Source organism: Ictalurus punctatus, chromosome 6, assembly GCF_001660625.3.
Source record: "Ictalurus punctatus breed USDA103 chromosome 6, Coco_2.0, whole genome shotgun sequence".
In the NCBI taxonomy this organism is placed as follows: Eukaryota; Metazoa; Chordata; class Actinopteri; order Siluriformes; family Ictaluridae; genus Ictalurus; species Ictalurus punctatus.
In genome coordinates this window covers 8,947,801-8,969,780 of record NC_030421.2, presented here as the reverse complement: position 1 = coordinate 8,969,780, position 21,980 = coordinate 8,947,801, and the positions used below count along the sequence as shown (strand labels likewise).

Here is a 21,980-nt window from a genome sequence, read left to right as displayed (position 1 = left end):
CACACATCATAATTAAACAACATACATGATAATTATTAAGCAAGCATTTGTACCATAAAATCATTCATTCAATTTTTCCTTGTGCCATTATGGTGACCCTAGGGAATACCCATGATCATGTTTAATTATTCAAATATTCCTGATTCTTGTGTAGTTCCTTCGGACTATTTGGGTATTGTAATTTCTGACCATGTGCCTCTACAATTAGATATTCAACTTTCTATTTATAAATGTAGCCCACCACCTTGGAGATTTAACTCTCTTCTTTTGTCAGACAGTGAATTCTGTGAGTTCATTTCAACTTCTATTGATGACTTTCTTTTCTTCAATCAGAATGACTCCACCTCTTATTCATGTTATGGGAGACACGTAAATCCTGTATCAGAGGGCAGATTATTTCTTACTCAGCTCTCTGTAATTATGAGACGCGCACTGCTAGGGTTAATGAACTCACATCTGCGATCAGTAACCTCTATCAAAGATGTGCCTTGAACCCTTCTCCGGAACTTCTTAAACAGCGTCTCGACTTACAGGCAGAATTTAATCTTGTTTCGACTATAGAGGCGGAACGCTTGTTGTTAAGTACTCGTGGTTCATACTATGAACATGGCGACAAGCTGAGTCGTTTACTGGCACATCAGCTTTGGCGACAGGCCACTTCCCATCTCATACCTACAGTGAGGGAAAAAAGTATTTGATCCCCTGCTGATTTTGTATGTTTGCCCACTGACAAAGAAATGATCATTCTATAATTTTAATGGTAGATTTATTTGAACAGTGAGGGACAGAATAACAAGAAGAAAATCCAGAAAAATGCATTTCTAAAATGTTATAAATTGATTTGCATTTTAATGAGGGAAATAAGTATTTGACCCCCTCTCAATCAGAAATATTTCTGGCTCCTAGGTGTCTCTTATACAGGTAATGAGCTGAGATTAGGAGCACACTCTTAAAGGGAGTGCTCCTAATCTCAGTTTGTTACCTGTATAAAAGACACCTGTCCACAGAAGCAATCAATCAATCAGATTCCAAACTCTCCACCATGGCCAAGACCAAAGAGCTCTCCAAGGATGTCAGGGACAAGATTGTAGACCTACACAAGTCTGGAATGGGCTACAAGACCATTGCCAAGCAGCTTGGTGAGAAGGTGACAACAGTTGGTGCGATTATTCGCAATCTCCCTCAGCCTTGGGCTCCATGCAAGATCTCACCTCGTGGAGTTGCAATGATCATGAGAACAGTGAGGAATCAGCCCAGAACTACATGGGAGGGTCTTGTCAATGATCTCAAGGCAGCTGGGACCATAGTCACCAAGAAAACAATTGGTAACACACTACGCCGTGAAGGACTGAAATCCTGCAGCACCCGCAAGGTCCCCCTGCTCAATAAAGCACATATACATGCCCGTCTGAAGTTTGCCAATGAACATCTGAATGATTCAGAGGACAACTGGGTGAAAGTGTTGTGGTCAGGTGAGACCAAAATGGAGCTCTTTGGCATCAACTCAACTCGCCGTGTTTGGAGGAGGAGGAATGCTGCCTATGACCCCAAGAACACCATCCCCACCATCAAACATGGAGGTGGAAACATTATGCTTTGGGGGTGTTTTTCTGCTAAGGGGACAGGACAACTTCACCGCATCAAAGGGACGATGGACGGGGCCATGTACCGTCAAATCTTGGGTGAGAACCTCCTTCCCTCAGCCAGGGCATTGAAAATGGGTCGTGGATGGGTATTCCAGCATGACAATGACCCAAAACACACGGCCAAGGCAACAAAGGAGTGGCTCAAGAAGAAGCACATTAAGGTCCTGGAGTGGCCTAGCCAGTCTCCAGACTTTAATCCCATAGAAAATCTGTGGAGGGAGCTGAAGGTTTGAGTTGCCAAACGTCAGCCTCGAAACCTTAATGACTTGGAGAAGATCTGCAAAGAGCAGTGGGACAAAATCCCTCCTGAGATGTGTGCAAACCTGGTGGCCAACTACAAGAAATGTCTGACCTCTGTGATTGCCAACAAGGGTTTTTCCACCAAGTACTAAGTCATGTTTTGCAGAGGGGTCAAATACATATTTCCCTCATTAAAATGCAAATCAATTTATAACATTTTTGACGTGTTTTTCTGGGTTTTTTTTTGTTGTTGTTCTGTCTCTCACTGTTCAAATAAATCTACCATTAAAATTATAGAATGATCATTTCTTTGTCAGTGGGCAAACGTGCAAAATCAGCAGGGGATCAAATACTTTTTTCCCTCACTGTAGTGTTAAAAACACTTATAATATCGTCACTACAGATCCCATCGAAATTAATACTACTTTTAAATAATTTTACTCTTCACTTTATAAATCTGAATTTCCTGCAGACAATACTAAAGTGAATGCATTTCTTCAAAACCTTTGATTCAAATACTGCCATGCAACTGGATTCCCCACTCTCTATTGAAGAAATTTTAAATTCAGTTAAAACTATGCAATCTAACAAAGCCCCTTGCCCGGACGGGTTTCCAATAGAATTCTTTTAAACGTTTATTGGAAAATTAGCTCCATTGCTTTTATCTGTGTTCAACGAATCCTTGGAATATGGGTCTTTGCCTCCAACATTGACACAAGCCATGATAGCTCTCCTTCTTAAGGAGGGTAAGGATCCAAACTCCTGTGGTTCTTATAGACAGCTGTCTCTGGTTAATGCAGATGTGACGCTGCTGGCGAAAGTAATGGCATCTCGTTTAGAGAATGTACTCCCTTATATCTGAAAAGCAGAATGGTTTTATGAAGGGACATCAGTTGTTTTTCAATACCCGTACACTCTTTAATATAATTTATTCAAAGCATTCGGCTGAGCTTCCGGAGATTGTCATTTCTTTAGATGCTGAAAAAGCATTTGATAGGGTTGAGTGGGAGTATTTGTTTGCAGTTTGAAGGAAATTCCGATTTGGGGATAAATGTATTTCTTGGATTCACCTCCTTTATTCATCCCCTAAAGCCAGGGTTCATACGAACGATATTTATTCACATTATTTTGCTCTGGACGAGGGTGTTGCCAAGGTTGTCCTTTATCCCCTCTGCTTTTCGCTGTCGCTATGGAGTCTCTGTCTATCGTATGAAGATCTTCCCACTTGTTTAAAGGAATAGTCAGATTTGGTGTGGAATACAAACTGTCGCTATATGCCGATGACTTGTTATTGTATGTAACCGATCCTATTGCCTCTATGCCTGCAGTCTTAGGTGTTCTGGAAGCCTTCAGTTTTGTCTCTGGTTATAAATTAAATTTGAAGAAAAGCAACTGTTTTCCTGTCAATACGGCAGCATTTTCTCTCCAACAATCAGATCTACCTTTTCGATTTAGTCAGTCAGGGTTTATATGTATCTAGGTATCAATGTGACACGTTCTTTATCTAATCTTGTATCAGCTAATTTCACTCCCCTTATTTCAAAGATTAAATCCAACATTCACTTTGTATGTATGTATGTATGTATGTATATGTAACTATAACAAAAATGAGAATGGTATTGTTGCTATGTGACAGGAAGTATGGTTTCTTTCTCAATAAAAATATTTTGGAAAAAAAAATGTTCCTGTACGAATCCCCGATCAACCTCGAGTTCCTCAGCTAGTAGTTGCAGTTGTAGTGCCAGTTCCACTACAGATTCCATTATAGGTTCTATTACAACAGGTTCCATTACAAGATGGAGATAAACCACACTCATCCCCAAACAGTTTCCCCACTCATCTCCAGACAGTAGGTGTATCCATAGGCTATAATGATTTAACAACTTGTCATCGAATCGTGGCCTCTTCTTTTTCTTCTTCTTCTTCTTATTATCTATTATAAATTTATCATCATCATCACCACATAAATGTTTTTACCACTGTAATGTTTTACCAGCTCCATAAAGGATTATCTTATTATTATCTTTGTAATTGTCTGATTTGGAGTATATCTGTATACTTTTATTGCTAATAAAATATAGAAAGCAGACTTACTGCCAGTGTCTCACTATTTGATTTGCATTTGCCGATTTTGTTCCATTTTGGTACAATGATGGTCAATTATTAGTACAATTTAGATTTTTTTTCTTCAGTATTTAAAAATGAGCAAGCTTTGTTAACAGGATTCTGACCTAGAGCACAAGAAAAGCTAAAAGATGGGGTTGAAGACAGAAAAAAAAAAATCAATTTCCACAATGAAAAAAAACTTTATGCACATTTCATTAACATTAAATTAAATTACATTAGGGACGTCTCAGCATTTATTAACCAAAAAAATCAGCCAACTATGTGCTTTAAAAGCACGAATTTTCACAATTCCTTATGACAGTGAATCATTTTCCAACTCTTAACTATCGAGATTCTATGTAACTGGAGAAGTAACTTTTTTGTATTCCGCGTAGATCGTAAACCATTGAAATCGTTATTGTGCTTTTTATCTAGAAAAACCAAACCTCCCCTGTTTACTTGTATTTGTTCATAGGGCAGTCTTGCCCAGATCAACATGGCGGACAAAGTTTCGCAGGAAAGGGCCAATGCGGCGTGTATGGACTACGGACTGCACCGCCATCTGCTGCCACAAGCGCAGTAACCGCGGCGAACCGTCATAGTGCGTCATCAACCTGCGACGAAGAAATGAAGGGGTTTTCTTTGAAAAGTTACTGTTCTCACCCATAATATGACAAATCCCGCCTTCTGCATTCAGGGTTGGCCAATGCTTCAGTCCGTCTCAGTACTCGAACCAATCCACTCACGGTATGTGAAATTTCTGACCAATCCTAGTGAAGGAGGGAAGGTTTTCTGGAAAACGGGTGGGAAAAATGAGGGCGACGCAGATGTATTCCACGTGAAAAGTATCAACTATGGCACCAGGACCACAGGAGCCTGAGATCATTCTCGCTCAAAGACTAGCATCAAACGACAAATCTATTAGGACTAAAGCTTTAAAGGCGCTCAGGAAGTACATTAATCTCCGATCTCAAAAGATCGAAGGTAAATTAGAGGTGGAGTGAGTGAGTGTTTATTCAGCAGAGTTAGCAACATGTGGGGAACGTGGTGCTTGTAGCTTCATGCTAACTGATCAAACAATAATTCAGCTTCAGTTTGTTTAACGTGCGTGAAGGTGAAATTGTGGCCAGGTGGAAAATCTAATTCAGCCTGGTCTGTTTATTTCGTGAAAAGTTATTCTTATCGCTTCCCTTTTACTGTTTAAGGTGGTTTTACGAGTGAAGACTTGCTGAAGATATGGAAGGGGCTTTTCTACTGCCTGTGGATGCAGGACAAGCCTCTTCTGCAGGTAAATCTGTTTCCCATCCCTCTGGTGCTATCTTTCCTCTTCAGGTGAAAGTGGAGGTGAGTTCAGACCGTGATGATAAACATTTAGCTGTGCTGCAGAGGGCTGTGTGAGACTCCAGAGCAGGCTTGCACAGTTCACTGCTTTCTGATCAGACACACCTGCTAAACGTGCTCTTTAACTAATGAGCTCAATCAGACGAGTCTACAATCATTATTATTATTGATGTTTTATTTATTAAGGAATGGGACGTCATACACCATATGTCCAAAAGTTTGACCATCACACTCATACAGTTCCCTCAGAAAGTATTGAAGCCAATTCTACTGTTTTTGTTATACACTGAAAGGCATTTGTGATGCGCATGAGATGATAGGTCAGAATTTCAGCTTTAATTTCCTCATATTTATTTATGTAGACAACAACATGTCACCTTTGGTGGCAGACCATCCATTTTTTATGCGTGCAAAAGTCTAAAACCTTCCACTTTTTTTCAACTGATGAAGTCCTTTTTTGTGATGGCAGTGTGTTTTGGGTCATTGTCAGGTGTCCACTTACTTTTGACAATCTAGTCTTATCTGCATAATAATCCTGCTTGGTCTGATCAGCTACCAGCTGCCAGAACACAAGCTAAGGTGAACTGCTAGACCATCTTTAACAGCTGGTAGAAAGGTCATTAATGATGCGTCTTATATATTTTAAGAAAATAACACAGTACCAAGGTAACTTGATGTACTGATATATTTATTCATGTAGCAAGGAAGCTGAAAAATAACTTACCAACTGGTAAAGGTGTCTGTTAGCCGGTCCACCTACCAGCATGTTTTTGGGAGGAACTCTGAAAACCTGGAGGAAACCCATGTGGACATTGTAAGAGCATATGAAATGCCACACACAGTAAACTGAGCTCAGGAGTGAATCAGTGACTGTGTGAGGCTGTGGGGCAGGAACACCCCTGCTTTGCCACTAGCTGGTTGTTAAAACCAACAGCTCCTAAATAGTGAAACTCTTTCACTATTTGACTAAATTCTTGGTACATATTTAACAGATGCATGAACATAGAAAATGAATTATGGTATTTATCTCTGCTACTCAGTCATTAAATATGTTTAATAGGTTGGTGAGTTGAAGATAGATTTTGCTTTCAGGTCAGCACAATGTATTTTTATACGGAATCAGTGTTTAGGGAAATTTTTCTGGATTAATGTTCCAGAAAAATATACAGTATCTCACAAAAGTGAGTACACTCCTCAAATTTATGTAAATATTTGATTATATCTTTTCATGTGACAACACTGAAGAAATGACACTTTGCTACAATGTAAAGTAGTGAGTGTACAGATTGTGTAACGGTGTAAATTTGCTGTCCTCTCAAAATAACAACACAGCCATTAATGTCTAAACCGCTGGCAACAAAAGTGAGTACACCCCTCAGTGAAAATGTCCAAATTTGCCACAATTAGCCATTTTCCCTCCCCGGTGTCATGTGACCATACAGCGGTTTAACAGGTCAGGTTCCACTTAGAACAGGCCTCACCATGGTCGACCAAAGAGATTGAGTGCACGTGCTCAGCATCATATCCAGAGGTTGTCTTTGGGAAATACACGTATGAGTGCTGCCAGCATTGCTGGAGAAGTTGAAGGGGTGGGGGGTCAACCTGTCAGTGCTCAGACAATATGCCACACACTGCATGAAATTGGTCTACATGGCTGTTGTCCCAGAAGGAAGCCTCTTCTAAAGATGATGCACAAGAAAGTCCACAAACAGTTTGCTGAAGACAAGCAGACTAAGGAGATGGATTACTGGAACCATGTCCTGTGGTCTGATGAGACCAAGCTAAACTTATTTGGTTCAGATGGTGTCAAGAGTGTGTGGTGGCAACCAGGTGAGGAGTACAAAGACAAGTGTGTCTTGCCTACAGTCAAGCATGGTGGTTGGAGTGTCATGGTCTGGGGCTGCATGAGTGCTGCCGGCACTGGGAAGCTACAGTTCATTGAGGGAACCATGAATGCCAACATGTACTGTGACATACCGAAGCAGAGCATGATCAGTATGCAGTATTCCAGCATGATAACGAGCCCAAACACACCTCCAAGACGACCACTGCCGTGCTAAAGAAGCTGAGGGTGAAGATGATGGACTGGCCAAGCATGTCTCCAGACCTAAACCCTACTGAGCCTCTGTGGGGCATCCTCAAATGGAAGGTGTTGAGTTATTTTGAGGGGACAGCAAATTTACACTGTTACACAAGCTGTACACTCACTACTTTACATTGTAGCAAAGTGTCAATTCTTCAGTGTTGTCACATGAAAAGATATAATCAAATATTTACAAAAATGTGAGGGGTGTACTCACTTTTGTGAGATACTGTATGTGCACATGTATTCTCCTGGAGGTATTGTGCACAAGCAAAATGTCTTCAGGCACAAGCACACATAAGAAAACCTTAGTATAACAATGAGATTAGTGAAAGATGTTGCGCTGGTTATGGTTGTTATTTGGTAAAAACTAGCCATATCCATGGCTAGTTTAATGAAATGATAGGAAAAAGAATTATAATGAACTGCTGTAACAACTTCAGGTTGCCTTGGGAGGGACGAACACTAAATCTTTCCAAAATATTTCCCTAAGCAGCTAAGATGACTGAATAGTGATCACATTTACCATTTAATGCTCAACCATTTGATTTGGCCACTGCACAATATTTCACTACTGTGCCTTGCCTGAGAGTCTTATTACTGTGATATCTCAACAATGAGAGTTTGAAGTTTGTAGGATTTGTATGGAGTTACCACTGTAGCCAGTAGCTGGACTGATAAAATTTCAGAATTGATCCAACAGGGATAAGGTCACAATAAGGTCAAATGTCAGATATAGTTTTTCTTCAGTAGCTTCATTTCTGTTTGAAATATATTTTTAGGGAATTTAATGTGTACAAATTAGTAATGAGAAGCACTGGATTTGTCGTTGGGGTGACGCTGTTCGTGTACATTGACTAGTTCTACTTGTTCTTTATTGCACTTCTCTCTGTATTCTGTGTCCAGGTGAGGAATGGCAGCTCAGTCAGATATAATGAGGATCATCTATTTTTAAAAGTCAAATAAAAAACAAACAAACCTTGTTTTATGATTATTTTGATGCAACCATTCTTGACCAGGAAAAATTTATATATTTTTTAATTTAACAATCTACCATCAAATAATCTATCCATATTAATAACGTGGCCATGACATACATTATAACTCTGGAAAAAAAGAAAGAAAATAACATTAATAAATAATAGGGGGAAATTACCCCTTATAAATCCTGATCTACCTTTTTTTTTTTTTTTTTTTTTTTTTTAGTTTTAAACAATGTCTTGATAGTGCAGTGGTTCAATTTGTTGTCATTACCAAATAAATGTATTAAAATATTATATTTTATTTGTGTAAAAATGATCTCATGATGCTTGTATAGGGATCTAATCTTGTCTCGTCTCCTGATCTTTTTCAAGCACTTAATTGTTTTCACCTAAGGAGTGGCTTTTTCCAAAACTAGTTGTTAACTTCAGTGCTGTTTATGGCTGAGGTGTTGCACTCGCATGTGGTCCCTGTGTAATCTGGATTGTAGTACACTCTTTGAACTGCTTTCTTGGTGGTTAAACAAATTCATCATGTTTCCTCTATGTGCCAATCTTGCCTTTGCATGTTTTGCAACAACTATCATTTGCGCCATGTGCATTGTGTAAAATCCAGTTACGTACAACTGATGTTGAATTTTTTTCTCTATAGACATGCTCTGCCTCTTAAAATGCTCACGCCCACCAAGCACAAGTGGCACAAAGCCATTTTTCCTCACTTGCACGTTGGTGGGAAGTGAGTAAAAGTTGAACTACAGGTGTTTGCATGAATTAGTTGTGTATTTCGGGATGATTTTGATGTTCTGTATAGTGGAAGATGAATACCGTGCATGCCTAGATTGAATGCCTTTTTTTGTATGTGTCAAAAAGAAAGATGGACTTCAGAATTTTTTTCTCAATGCTTTTAGAGCCTGTGAATGATACATTTTTGAAATCGACTACTCTGCTATGCTGTTAGGTTTCCAAGCAAAATGAGGAGGAAGCATAAAGTTAAGGAACTGCTTACTTTTGGCTATTGTTGGATTTTGTGTGTGTGTTGTCATGAAGAGCATAAAGCAAGTGTTAAGAATGTCTGAGTTGTAAAGCAACTTGTCTGAGCATTTTAGCAATACCAGTTTAGTGTTTATTTTCATAGTACATGTGATCTCTGTGTAAAGATAGGTCATGTAGATATATTATCTGTTCAAGATCTAAAATCATCATTTTGTCCACCCCTATCCTAAAGAACTGATTTTTGTGGGTAGAGTAATGGTTGTTTTGTTACATGCCACGGACTTGGATCACATGAAACATTTAGTTTTGAACTTGGGAAGGGGTTGGGGGGAACACATGCTACTTCTCTGTCCATTTGTCTTTATACATTTATTTTTCTCGTTGACTTATAATGTAAAAAAAAAAAAAATCGATGAGTCATCGATTTACATTGTCTTTGCATTCCCTCGACATCCAGAGCAGCACTGTCTGAAAAAGGGATGTCATGATACCAAAAATCTAGTAGTCGGTACAGATACCACCAAAAGTACATGATACTCGATACCAAACTCGATACCACGGTGTGGTTTAAAAATAAAATTAAAAACTCCTGGAGGACATCCTCTGGCAGAGAGACGGATATTTTAGTTATCAAACACTGTCTGACAATGACTAATAAAACAGTGGAAGCTACAAGTTCTAAGCTGCACTCCTAAGCGCACACACACACCTTATATTCTGAATGCAAGCATTAGTTTAAATTCACTGATAAGGTGGTAGGCCAAAAAGATTTATTAGAAGCATGAACATTTGAATAATTATTAGTGACATTAGGCTACATTTAGCTGACAGGACACAGACTGAATGGCGATTCATGGTGGCCCATTAGAAGGTAATTTATAACATTGTAATGTGTTAGCATCGTTAACAAATAACTGGCTATAGCTAACATTACATGGAGTTTAACGTTAGCTGGTTTCACGGCCACAATGCCAGCTGCCTCAAACAAGCATAATATAGGACCTGTCTTTCAGGTGCTTTGCCAAATTCCAGGTGTTTCCTCGCTTTGTTTGAAATGAACGGTAGCATTGTTTGCACATCGGCTTCACAGCATCAATTATAGGTTTGTTGTCATCTGCCTAAAATGCAACGTATTTCCACATTTGACTCTTACCACCTTTCCTCTCAACGAGTTGGGGGCGGAGCTAAACTTGTCGCCATCTTCTGTAGTTTTTCCCGTGTGCTTGTTGGCTTTCTTCTTCTTCTTCACCACTTGTGGACCGACTAAAACACTTGAGCGTATTTGCCCCCTTCAGTTCCAGAAGAATTGTAACCCCGGTACCTTCATTACTAAAAGTACCAATGCTACTGCAGAAAAACAAGTACCTTCACGTTTTAAGAATGTTGTTACCGTAGTATCAGTTATCGTGACATTCCTAGTCTGAAACATGTCTATTTAATCAAACTATGATGCTGAAACATGCAAGCCTGTGCATTGTTTGCAACTTCTCATATATATATATATATATATATATATATATATATATATATATATATATATATATATATATATATTTTATATATATATATATATATATATATATATATTTTATATATATATATATATTTTATATATATATATATATATATATATATATATATATATATATAAAAAATATATATATATATATATATATATATATATTTTTATATATATTTATATTTATATATATATATATATATTTATATATATATATATAAAATATATATATATATATAAATATATATATAAATATATATATATATATATATATATATATATATATATATATATATATATATAAAAAATTATGCAAGCTTGCTTAGATGTCGCAAAACTCAGGCACACACAAAAAAAGAAAAGAAAACAGAAGGTGGTAAATGCTGGATAACTCAAGGGAGTATATAAACAATATTACAAAGCATATTGCAATAAACTATATTGCAAAGCATATTGCAATATAGTTTACAGATATTTACATTTCTGTGTGTGTCCTTACCCTTTGAATGTCATGTCTGGTTCATACTATATCATATTAAAGTGATAATACTTGTCTTTGGTCTCAGGAGGAACTTTCACACAGAATCTCTGGCCTGATTCATAGTTTCCAAACCACTGACAACCGTAAGTACTTTTCTCACTTTTTGTATTTTTTACATGTAGTTTAACTGACTTGACACATTGAGATGAACAATGTGACATTATGATGTATATGATTTGATGTTATTAAAATGTTTACAATTTATGTTTAACATTGTCTTTAGGATTGTACAAGCCTGTGTGTGTTTAAGAAATAAATGGCTTTGCAATTAGATAAACTGAAATAAATGAGTGGAGTGAAATAACTGAAATAAAGGAGTGAACAGAATATTCACACAAGCACACAACTGGTTTATATTTATTTAAAGGTAAAATGTCTAATCCTAAAGTGTATTCTGATCAAAGTCATATTAAGAAATGTGAATGATGTATTAGCCTAATAAAGGTACAGGCATTAATGTTAGCATTGAACTGTTTCTCCATATGTAGAGCTGCTGTATTTTGCAACATTTCTCCAGACTATAAAGAGAGAATGGAACGGCATCGACAGACTTCGCATGGACAAATTTTACCAGGTCAGTACTAAAATGATAAACTTACATCCAGACCAAGTTTTAGTTATGTGCAGCAGGATCATTATGTTCAACTGTAATGTTTCTTTTCTTTCTTTCTTTTTTTTTTTTTTTTTTTAAAGATCCAGGTAGATAAATTGCCCTGATAAGCAACTTACATGAGGGAATGGCTACAGTAGTTACATTTTAAAGGAGAAATCCACCCTGAATGGCTTTAATGACTTTGAATGACTTTATTAATATTTCTATTTAACATGTAGTCTTCAGCGGTGTCCACGGCTGTGTTTTGTAATAAAATTCTGAGTTACATGTAATGTAAACTTCTTTCATTAAACTGTTCGTCTATATTAATTTCTCCCTAAAGCAGAGGTGGCACATCAGCATTGTTTTGAGAAGCTAATGCCATTCATTTCTTAACTTGGTAATTAAGCAGAGTTTTATTAACACCGCTTATCTAGGCTATGAAAGTAGAACAGGAAGATTTTATGGAAAAAGAATGTCTAGTGGTAACTGTTCTACTGTATACACTATTATTAACATTAATTTACAGATTCAATATTTTTTAAAAATGTATATTAGGTATTGCATTAACTAGTTGCTCAGATTACAATGTTGCCTTCCACTGCTTTTGGGATGTCGGGCAGTAGAAAAAACAGTGAGGCAGATAGTTAATAAATTCAACTTTAACAGTGGACATTGTCCCAAAGCAGCTTTACAGAAATATATAAATTCAGGATATAGTTTTTAAATGTATGGATTTATCCCTACAACAGCTGGTGGGTGCACGTGTAAGACTGTTCTGGGGAAAGATTTTTTTAATCTGTTGCTTTGATGGAATGTTTACAGTTTTAAGTCACTTTGTAACAATTGAAAAGATGACAAGCCCACCACTTTTTTTAAAGTTACAGTTTGAATAGTAAAAATATTGTATACTAAGAATATAGATTTGCAGGCTTTGAGGGTGCCCAAGTGTGACCAGTGCAGCTAGCACGTTAGTCCTTTTAATCTCAGATTTTTGCAACGCAAAAAACAGTCAGTTTAACGCCCCACTCTGGGCAGGTGAACAAAAATGAGATTCGTGGTTGCATTTATCAAAAGCTTTAAAACGTTAACTGCATAGCAACTGGAATGCACCACTATATTATAACAAAAATGGATTGTGATTTAAAAGTGTAATGTCTGACAAAATATTGTATGGTATACTTGATATAAAAATAAAATCTTTACCTTTTAGAACAATAATAGAAGAGCTTTAAATAATATTATTTATTTCATATAGTGGCATTCATTGCGGTGGCACCACCTAACACACCGGTTGTGCCACCTGACTTTTGCAACTAATTTGATATTAAACAGGCTTCTACTTGGATGCCTGTATTAGCTTTTGTCTTTGCTAGCAAATCTATACATATACTTTTTAAATATAATAAAAAGGGTTATGATAAAATATTTTCCTAGTTTTACATTGGTTTTACCACCTGACATGGAAAGTGTACCAACTTACCTATGTGTTGGAAGTAATTATTTTTCAGTATTTAAGAGAGATCTACAAATCTTTTCACTCACCACAAGGATCACGTGGGATCCTCTGGATGATGTATCATGACTGTTATTACCTCTTCACTTCATAATAAAAGTCCTGTGTTTACGATTGTGCCACCCTGACATTTGAGAACATACAAATTGCTGGACAAAAGTTTTTTCCATTATCTCAACAGCTTCAAACTATTGGTATCTCTGAAATTTGTTTCTTTGGATTGTTTCAAACACAAAATCATACCACAGTATTTTATTTTGAATTATCATTATGGGGGTTTGAGATACCAAAACATAAAATAATATATTATTTAGACGTACTGAAAATGTATTCAAATTAACTAGGTTTTATAGAATAAAGTGATGCATGACATGAATTTATTAAATTATTTTAAAAGGAAATAATGCACTCAGACACAAACATATGCATGTCCTATCACTGGCCAGGAACCACTCCAGTGACCAGGTTGCTAGGTTTTTTCTGAGAGTGTAGATTATTTACATTTTTTAATCATTATCTGAAATGAATGTTGTGTAAATTCTGTGTCTCCCCTTTTTCTGAAAGCTGGTTCGCTTCATGTTCAGACAAGCTTTTGAGGTTCTCAAGAGGAGGGAATGGGAGTCCAGGTACAACTTATTACTTTTGTGGACATTTTTGGAGTTTGTACTTTAAGAATCTGAGTTTCTTTCAGCATTAACATTTTTTTCATTCTGTCACTGTCTCTCTGTCTCTCTCTTTTTGTCTCACTTGCTCTCTGTTGCTCCCTCCCTCTCTCTCTCTCTAGTGCAGTAAACCAGTTTTTACAGGTCTTCACAGATCAGATTTTGCAGAACACCGATCATGTACCGAAAGGACTGATTCTGCACATTCTGGATCTCTACATGGCTGAGTTGGCTCAAGTCGGCTCCGCTGAGGTAAGACCTGCTGAGGGGTGTTTTTTGCATTTTAATTTTTAATTGACGTTATAATTTTATATATTATGTTTGGAAACCTATTGTCTATGAACTCAATCTTTAAATTGATTCCCACTCAAGTTTCAGACACTTGGGTCACTTGATGCTCACATCAGCAGCAGTTATATATTTTAATTGTGTACACTTTGGTTATTTGAAAAGCCAGATGCCCTGTAGGTAAATAGGATACATGGTAATGTTTAGTTTGCATTGAAAATTGTCAATGCACATTATAATCTGTTTTAATTGCACTTTAAACGAAATGTACAAGAACTACCAGAAAATTATATTAAATAATATTTATGATGTTTGTGAAGGGAGTGCTTATGTGTGGCTACTGCAATTTATCAGAACCTCAGACAGTGACATTTAAAATGTTTTAATGTTTGACATTGTTTATCTGTTCCTCTTCTGCAGCTGACAGCAGAACAGAACCAGACTTTCATCAACCCCTTTTGCAAAACCATGGCCAAGACCAAAGAGTGAGTTACTTGAATGCTCTGTGCATTTCATTACTTACCAATATCAAACTCTAGAAATATCATGAAACCAAAATGCACATTTTAATCCTGACCTCAGAAAATAATGCCTTGATTTCTGAACAAGCTCATGTTAAGCAGAAATGAGTTCATGTCCATCATAAAGCGGGTACGACTCAAACAGTATACCTCATTTTGCTCTTTTTAAACCCAACTCCAAAGATAAACTCTGTATATAAAATGTCATTGTTTATTCACAAATCATACTCCAGCATGGTCAATGCCTTCTGTGTTGCAGTTGCTTTCTGTTGAGCTCCATCTCCAAGAACATCTTCAGGACTATTGTGGATCACGCACCTTATGCAATTGAAGACCTGATGAGGGAGCTTCAGCAGGGAGGAGGAGACAATTCAGACTCTGGCCAGGCTTCTGGGGAGGAGGAGGAGGAGGAAGACATAGGAGAGGAAGAAGAGCTGAAGAACAAAGCATGCAAGAAGCCTAAAGTGAAGGTCAAAGGTAGGTCAAGGGTTTATTCATTGGATTAAACTACTCTCACTCAGGATTACTCTATAGTTCAGAATAATAGTAGCTGCTCAATTATCACACATGGGTTTATTGTATTATTGTTCTTTTTAGATTGGTGTACATAAAGTGTGGGCTTTAAACCATGATTTGGACCCAGAATGTTTTATCAGAAAAATAAGATAATATGCAGAACTTGACGACAAACTCATTTGGAAGATAATCTGCCACTTGGTTTTTGGTTTCCAACCAAGTGTGACTTTACTTTACTAAGCGAACATGAACACTGCGGCATAGTGCAGGAAACAGGACACAGTAGCTGACAATATGTGAACATAAGAAAACATAAAATCTGTAAGAACAGACTTAAGTGGCACATGTGTGCTATAGCAATGTTTAAGAATTATCTTTTAAAAAATGTTAACAGATTGATTTAATATTATACTCAAAGGATTATTTAGCTTGACCTAGAGACATTTAACAAGTTAATTTAGTGACTCTGGTAGATCCATAACCTCTCCTGATGGCCTGTGCACTAGAAGTAGTTTCTCATTTTAGTGTGCTGCTCTGTCACATTATCATTAGGTTTAGATTTTTTCATCCACGTTTTTGTATTGTTATCAGAACAGTTAACATCTTAATGCTACTTTGTTTGTCTTTGTTTTCCAGGCATCTCTAAGGAAGTGGAAAACAGCAAAGGAAGTAAAGATGATCTGGATTTGAACAGCATGGGCTCTGAAGAGGATGACTGTGCTGGTCCTGTTCTACAGGTGAGTGCATGTGAGACAGAAAGACCTTTGTCCTGCATCAAGCAGCAATATAAAAACAGGAAATTAATTTTATTTTAAAATCCCCCACCCATTCTGCAGTTTGACTACGGTGCAATAGCTGATCATCTTTTTGAGTTGGGCAGCCACTTCAATACACGAAACATCAACCGCACAAAGATGTACAACTTGGTGAAGACGTAAGGGCTGAATTTAATAGTTGCTGTGTAACAATCTACAGTAGAAATATATTTTTTTTTCTCTAGTGCAGTTATTTACTGGCTGTTTTTTTCCTCTTTCTTTTTATATGCTTGCAAATGAAGTTTTCGTGATTTAAGTGAAGGTGAGTGAACTTTATATCTAAGATCTGTTATATTTGTTTAGAAGTGCAGTATGGAATGGGATTTATTTTTTTTTACTTACGTTAGATAACATCAGTGCAATTCATAGGACTGTAGTGTTTTTGTTTTGTTTTATCACAACAAAGCAGCAATTCATTTGTAATGAAACTATTACCTCCATAAAATATGAAGTCGGAAACCAATCATATCGGATCCTTGTGGAGTAAATATCAATTTAAAAAGAATTCTTTCATGTTATAAGGCTAGTGAAGCTATGTATAACTCTCATTACTGTGTACAGGTATTTTCCCTCAAACAGAGGATGATAACGGTGACCTGAGTGACACATCAGATGATGAGAAATTTAATAATAAGAAGAAGAGGAAAAACGAGAAGCCCACAACTGGGGATGAAACTGTGGCGAAGAAGAGCAAAGGTTGGTTATGACTTTGAGTATCTTTGAGCTCTTCTCAGGTGAATGACTGCGATATTAAATTTGTGGTGGCCTGGGAAACCATCCTGCTGTTTATTTTATTTGCATTCAATTTCATTCGGGGTAAATGTCAATCATAGCATTTAATGAACAGTAGCCTCATGACTTGACTGATCACTGTCCAGTTGATCATCAATAGGAAAATCATCACTGAGTAATTCAGCGAGTTTTGTTTTATTGTCTAAATTTCTGCATTGTGGATAGTTTGACAACCAGGATTTATGCTGTTTACAAATGAAATCTCAGCTTTGTCTGTTTCACTTCATTAACGGAATCATTCACTCCTTCTCCTGGACCACACCCTCCATTCACAAACGGCACTCGACCATGTCTTTGCCATCACACGCACTTAAACACACAGTGACACTGGTCAAGGGGTGGATATATTAGGCAGCAAGTGAACAGTCAATTCTCAAAGTTAATGTGTTGAAAGCAGGAAAAACGTAAGGAACTGAGCGATTTTCACAAGGACCAAATTGGCCGGACGACTGGGTCAGAGTATCTCCAAAATGGCAGGCCCTGTATGCAGTGGTTAGTACCCACCAAAAGTGGTCCAAGGAGGGACAACCGCTGAACCAGGGACAGGTTCATGGCGCCCGAGTGTCATTGATGCACGTGGGGAGTGAAGGCTAGCCCATCTGGTCCGATCCAACAGAAGAGCTACTGTAGCACAAACTGTTGAATAAGTTCATGCTGGTTCTTATAGAAAGTTGTCAGAACACACAGTGCATCACAGCTTGCTGCGTATGGGGCTGCGTAGCTGCAGACCAGTCTGAGTGCCCATGCTGACCCCCTGTACACTACCGAAAGCACCTACAATGGTCACATGAGCATCAGAACTGGATCATGCAGCAATGGAAGGTGGCCTGGTCTGATGAATCACGTTTTCTTTTACATCATGTGAATGGCCGTGTGTGTGTGTGTGGCACCAGGATGCACTATGGGAAGAAGGCAAGCCGGTGGAGGAAGTGTGATGCTCTGGGCAATGTTTTGCTTGGAAACCTTGGGTCCTGGTGTTCATGTTCCTTTGACCCATACCACCTTCCCAAACATTCAGTATGTTTACATGGACAAAATAATCCAATGTTAACCCCATTAAGACAATACTCTGATTAAGAAACTACCATGTAAACAGAGATTATTGATTTAGGTTATCCGACTAAAGTCATACTCGAGGTAAAGACAAATCCTATTAACACGTGTGGAGTATTGCTATTTTAGTTGCATTATAGACATGTACACACCTTAATCACACTATTAACATCATGTGGGAGTTTTCACCACATTTTGTGAGAGGACACACAAGCGGCAGTGCTCAACAGTTTAACGGCAAAAAAGAGGGCGAGGCTGCGTCCGAAACCGTGTACTTACTTACTATATAGTAGGTGAAATACATGTATCTCGATTACTATACAGTAGGTAAGTAAGCGGTTTCGGACACAGTCCATGGTGCAAGCAGTCGTCTATTAGCACGTATAGCATGACAAATAATTAACTGCACTTAAAGCTTTCGTAAAATTAAAAATGAAACCCAAAACTGTATATGGAACCATAACGAAGATGAACTGTATGTCGATACGTGAAATTCTGCAGGGAACGTCAGACAACGTGGGGTGGTGACGTTACGACGTGTGCCGTTAATCGATCTATGTTCTATAACGTAAAACGGGAACGTGAAAGGAATATTCTAAAAGCAACTCATGTAAACACATTAATCACAATATTGTCTTATTCAGAATAAAGTCAATAATTAGAATATTGCTGTCCATGTAAACGCACTGACTGACTGCGTTTACATAGACAGCAATAATTCACTATTAACCCGATTAAGACAATACTCTGATTAAGAAACTACCATGTAAACAGCAGTTTTTAATTACCTTAATCCGATTAAGGTCATACTCAAAGTAAACACAAATCGAATTAAGACATGTGGAGTACTCATGTTTTAGTCGCATTATCGATGTGTATTACAGACATGTAAACACCTTAATTACATTATTAACGTTGTGAGTTTTCACCGCATTTTGCTCAGCCGTTTTACAGCAAATGAGAGCATGGCTGCATCCCAAAACACGTACTTGCCTACTATAGGCCTGTAGTAGGAGAAATACATGTATCTCGGCTACTATATAGACGGTAAGTACACGGTTTGGGACGCAGCCCACGGCTTCAAGCAGTCGTCTGTTTCCACGTACAGCATAACAAATAATTAACCACACTTGAAGCGTAAAAAAACTTAAACACCCAAAACTGTATACTAGTTATACATAGTATAACTAGTATACAGTATATACATAGTTATATCTATGAACTGCTTGCTTCAGGTCCTTCTAAAACATTTCTACTGAATTATTTTCCAATCGCCTTCTGGCTTGTCCACGTGCTCTTTAGCAAACTGCAGAGGGGCAGTAATGTTCTTTTTGGAGATCAGTGACTTTCTCCTTGCAACCCTGCAATGCTCACTATTTGTTGTTCAGTGTTCTCCTGATGGTGGACTCATGAACATTAGCCAATGTGAGAGAGGCCTTTAGTTGCTTAGAAGTAAGTGAATGTGAGACTAACAGGAGGTTTTTTAGAATTCACTCAATGTTAATAGGATTAATAACATTCAATAAGTTAAGAAATCTTACTTTAATCTTCAGAATTTAGTTAATGTGTTAAAGTTAAATAGGGTAATGTGTTTTCTGTTTAAACAACTTGTTGAAATGGAGAGAATAAAGTTTTTATTTGCATTTCTTTCAGAATTGTGGAATTAATTATTATTAATTTAAAAGAAGGCATTAAAGGCAGAGGTTATCGGCATCTGCTGAGAAATTTAGTATCAGTGCATCTCTACTTTCAACAATATTACTCTGATTTAAACAGTAATCATCTGAATTAGATTAAAACATCCCATCAAAGCATTTGTGTATACAATCAGACACACCTCCTACCCAACTGATTGTTGTTCATCTGAAGCATAGCACCAACGAGACACAAGGTGCTAGCTGTGTTCCCCTTCTCTGCGTCGGCCTCAAGTCTTTTCATGCGGAAACAATACTGAGGAGCAATGGTTCTGCCATAGTGCAGTCAAAGGCAGTGTAAAATCTGCCTATATAATTTTAACGGTATGATATGAGAGTTGATTTATACATTATATTGAATGTATACATACATTTAAATGGACTCATAAATGGTATAATGTAGCCAGATTTTATTGAATTAAGTTAAGATTAATAAAACAAAACCCCTGACTAAACATGACAAATTGCTTTGTGTCTTTAGTTTCACTAAAGTTTCATCCTCATTGACAGGTTTCTACATTGTTTATTTGTCGCATTTGTCTTATGGTATCAGTAAATCACTTTTCAATAACAGGATTTTAAAAATATCAATATATATACCACATACCAAAAAGTGTACTTGGACACTGAACCCCCAGTTGTTCCCAATGGCAGGCTAGCACCTTGCATGGCAGCTCTGCTGTCATTGGTGTGTGTGTGTGAGAGAGAGAGAGAGAATGAGACACAGTGTAGAACCACTAACTTAAACAATGTGCTATATAAGTGCAGACCATTAACAATTTGCCATTTCTTACAGCAATAAAAAAAAAAGCCACGGACACATCACGTGTATCACTGGAGGCCGATGGAACTCCAAGAGAGCAAGATATGGAAAAGGAAAGAGTGGTTCTGAAAGATAATTCCCAACATCATGAGCTTGACAGCCAAGAGAAGACTTCAGAAATAGAAGCTGATGGTGAAACAGTGTTTCGGCATAATGAATCAGACTCACAAAGCCTAGTGGAGGCCAGTATCACTGTCAAGAAGAAGATGAAAAGTAAAAAGCTGAAGACAAACTCACAGAATGTGGGGGATGAAGCACATGAATTTCAGCTTGTTTTAGAGGAATCTGATGGAGAACACCAGAGTGACAGTGTGATGAAGCAGAAAAGTTTCACAGCAATGTCAGGTGTTGGGAGCACTCAAACTAGCACAGATCATAAGCCTGAGATGGCATCACTTGTAGAAAGTCCTGTGGAAGCTGACCAGGCTGAATGTGGTGTTTCTCTTATGCAGGTGAAAAATAAGAAGAAAAACAAGAAAAAAAAGTTGAACATGGGAGAAGAGAAAATGGACACAGAAACCAATGGACAGATTGTGGAAAAACCATCAAAGGAGAGTTCTCTTCACAGCCATTTGGAGACTACAGAAACAGAAGTTGACAAAACAAAATCCCAGGGTGGTGACTCTGGTCAGTTAGAGGCCAGTACCATGGTGAGAAAGAAGAGGACAACAAGCAAGGACCTGTGCTCAAGCTTACAGGAAGTTGGGGAAGAAGTAGCAGTCCAGTCTCTAAGGAACATAAGGCTGGTGCCTAAAGAACACAACGCTGGTGATGAGATCAGAAAGCTGTCCACACATCAGAAAGGGGTCAAGGACAACGCAACACAAAGACAACTGGGGACAAGTACCACCCAAATCAAGAAGGTGAAAAGAAAGAATCTGAAGGCCATCTTACAGGAAGTTGAAGTAGCAGTTAAATCTCCAGCTATATTGGATGACCCTGATGAACACAACAGTGATGATGAGATTAGCAGACATCCCTGTCCTACATCAGAGGAAGACAGCATAACACAGTGTAGACTGAAGGCACGTACCACCAAGAAAAAAAAGGGGAAGAGCAAGAATCTCATGTCCAGTTCACAGGGAGTAGGGAAAGAAGTAAACTCCACATCACAAGACAGCTGTACAGAGGTTGTGGCAACAGGTATAGCAACACCTGCTGCTGAAGTGACAAGTGCTGAAGCTCAGCCATCAGACACTCTCATGGTGAGGACAAAGAAAAGCAAGAAGATGAAGTCAAAAGAAGAAACTGGGAGCAAA

The 21,980-nt window shown here is 37.8% G+C and overlaps 1 protein-coding gene across 1 annotated transcript in view; it reads left to right on the top strand.

Annotated features, from left to right (window-relative positions):
• Positions 1–4,806: 4,806 nt before the first annotated feature.
• Positions 4,807–21,980, top strand: part of rrp1 (ribosomal RNA processing 1) — a 30,658-nt gene continuing 13,484 nt past the window's right edge. Inside the window, exons 1-13 of the mRNA XM_017470645.3 lie at positions 4,807–4,976; positions 5,198–5,280; positions 11,475–11,532; positions 11,938–12,023; positions 14,122–14,183; positions 14,342–14,471; positions 14,928–14,992; positions 15,288–15,505; positions 16,181–16,281; positions 16,381–16,478; positions 16,602–16,621; positions 16,921–17,055; positions 20,695–21,980. The exon at positions 20,695–21,980 is cut by the window's right edge and continues 474 nt beyond it. Coding sequence (XP_017326134.1) covers positions 4,847–4,976; positions 5,198–5,280; positions 11,475–11,532; positions 11,938–12,023; positions 14,122–14,183; positions 14,342–14,471; positions 14,928–14,992; positions 15,288–15,505; positions 16,181–16,281; positions 16,381–16,478; positions 16,602–16,621; positions 16,921–17,055; positions 20,695–21,980 — 2,472 coding nt within the window. The 5' untranslated portion in view covers positions 4,807–4,846. The remainder of the gene's footprint in view (positions 4,977–5,197; positions 5,281–11,474; positions 11,533–11,937; positions 12,024–14,121; positions 14,184–14,341; positions 14,472–14,927; positions 14,993–15,287; positions 15,506–16,180; positions 16,282–16,380; positions 16,479–16,601; positions 16,622–16,920; positions 17,056–20,694) is intronic.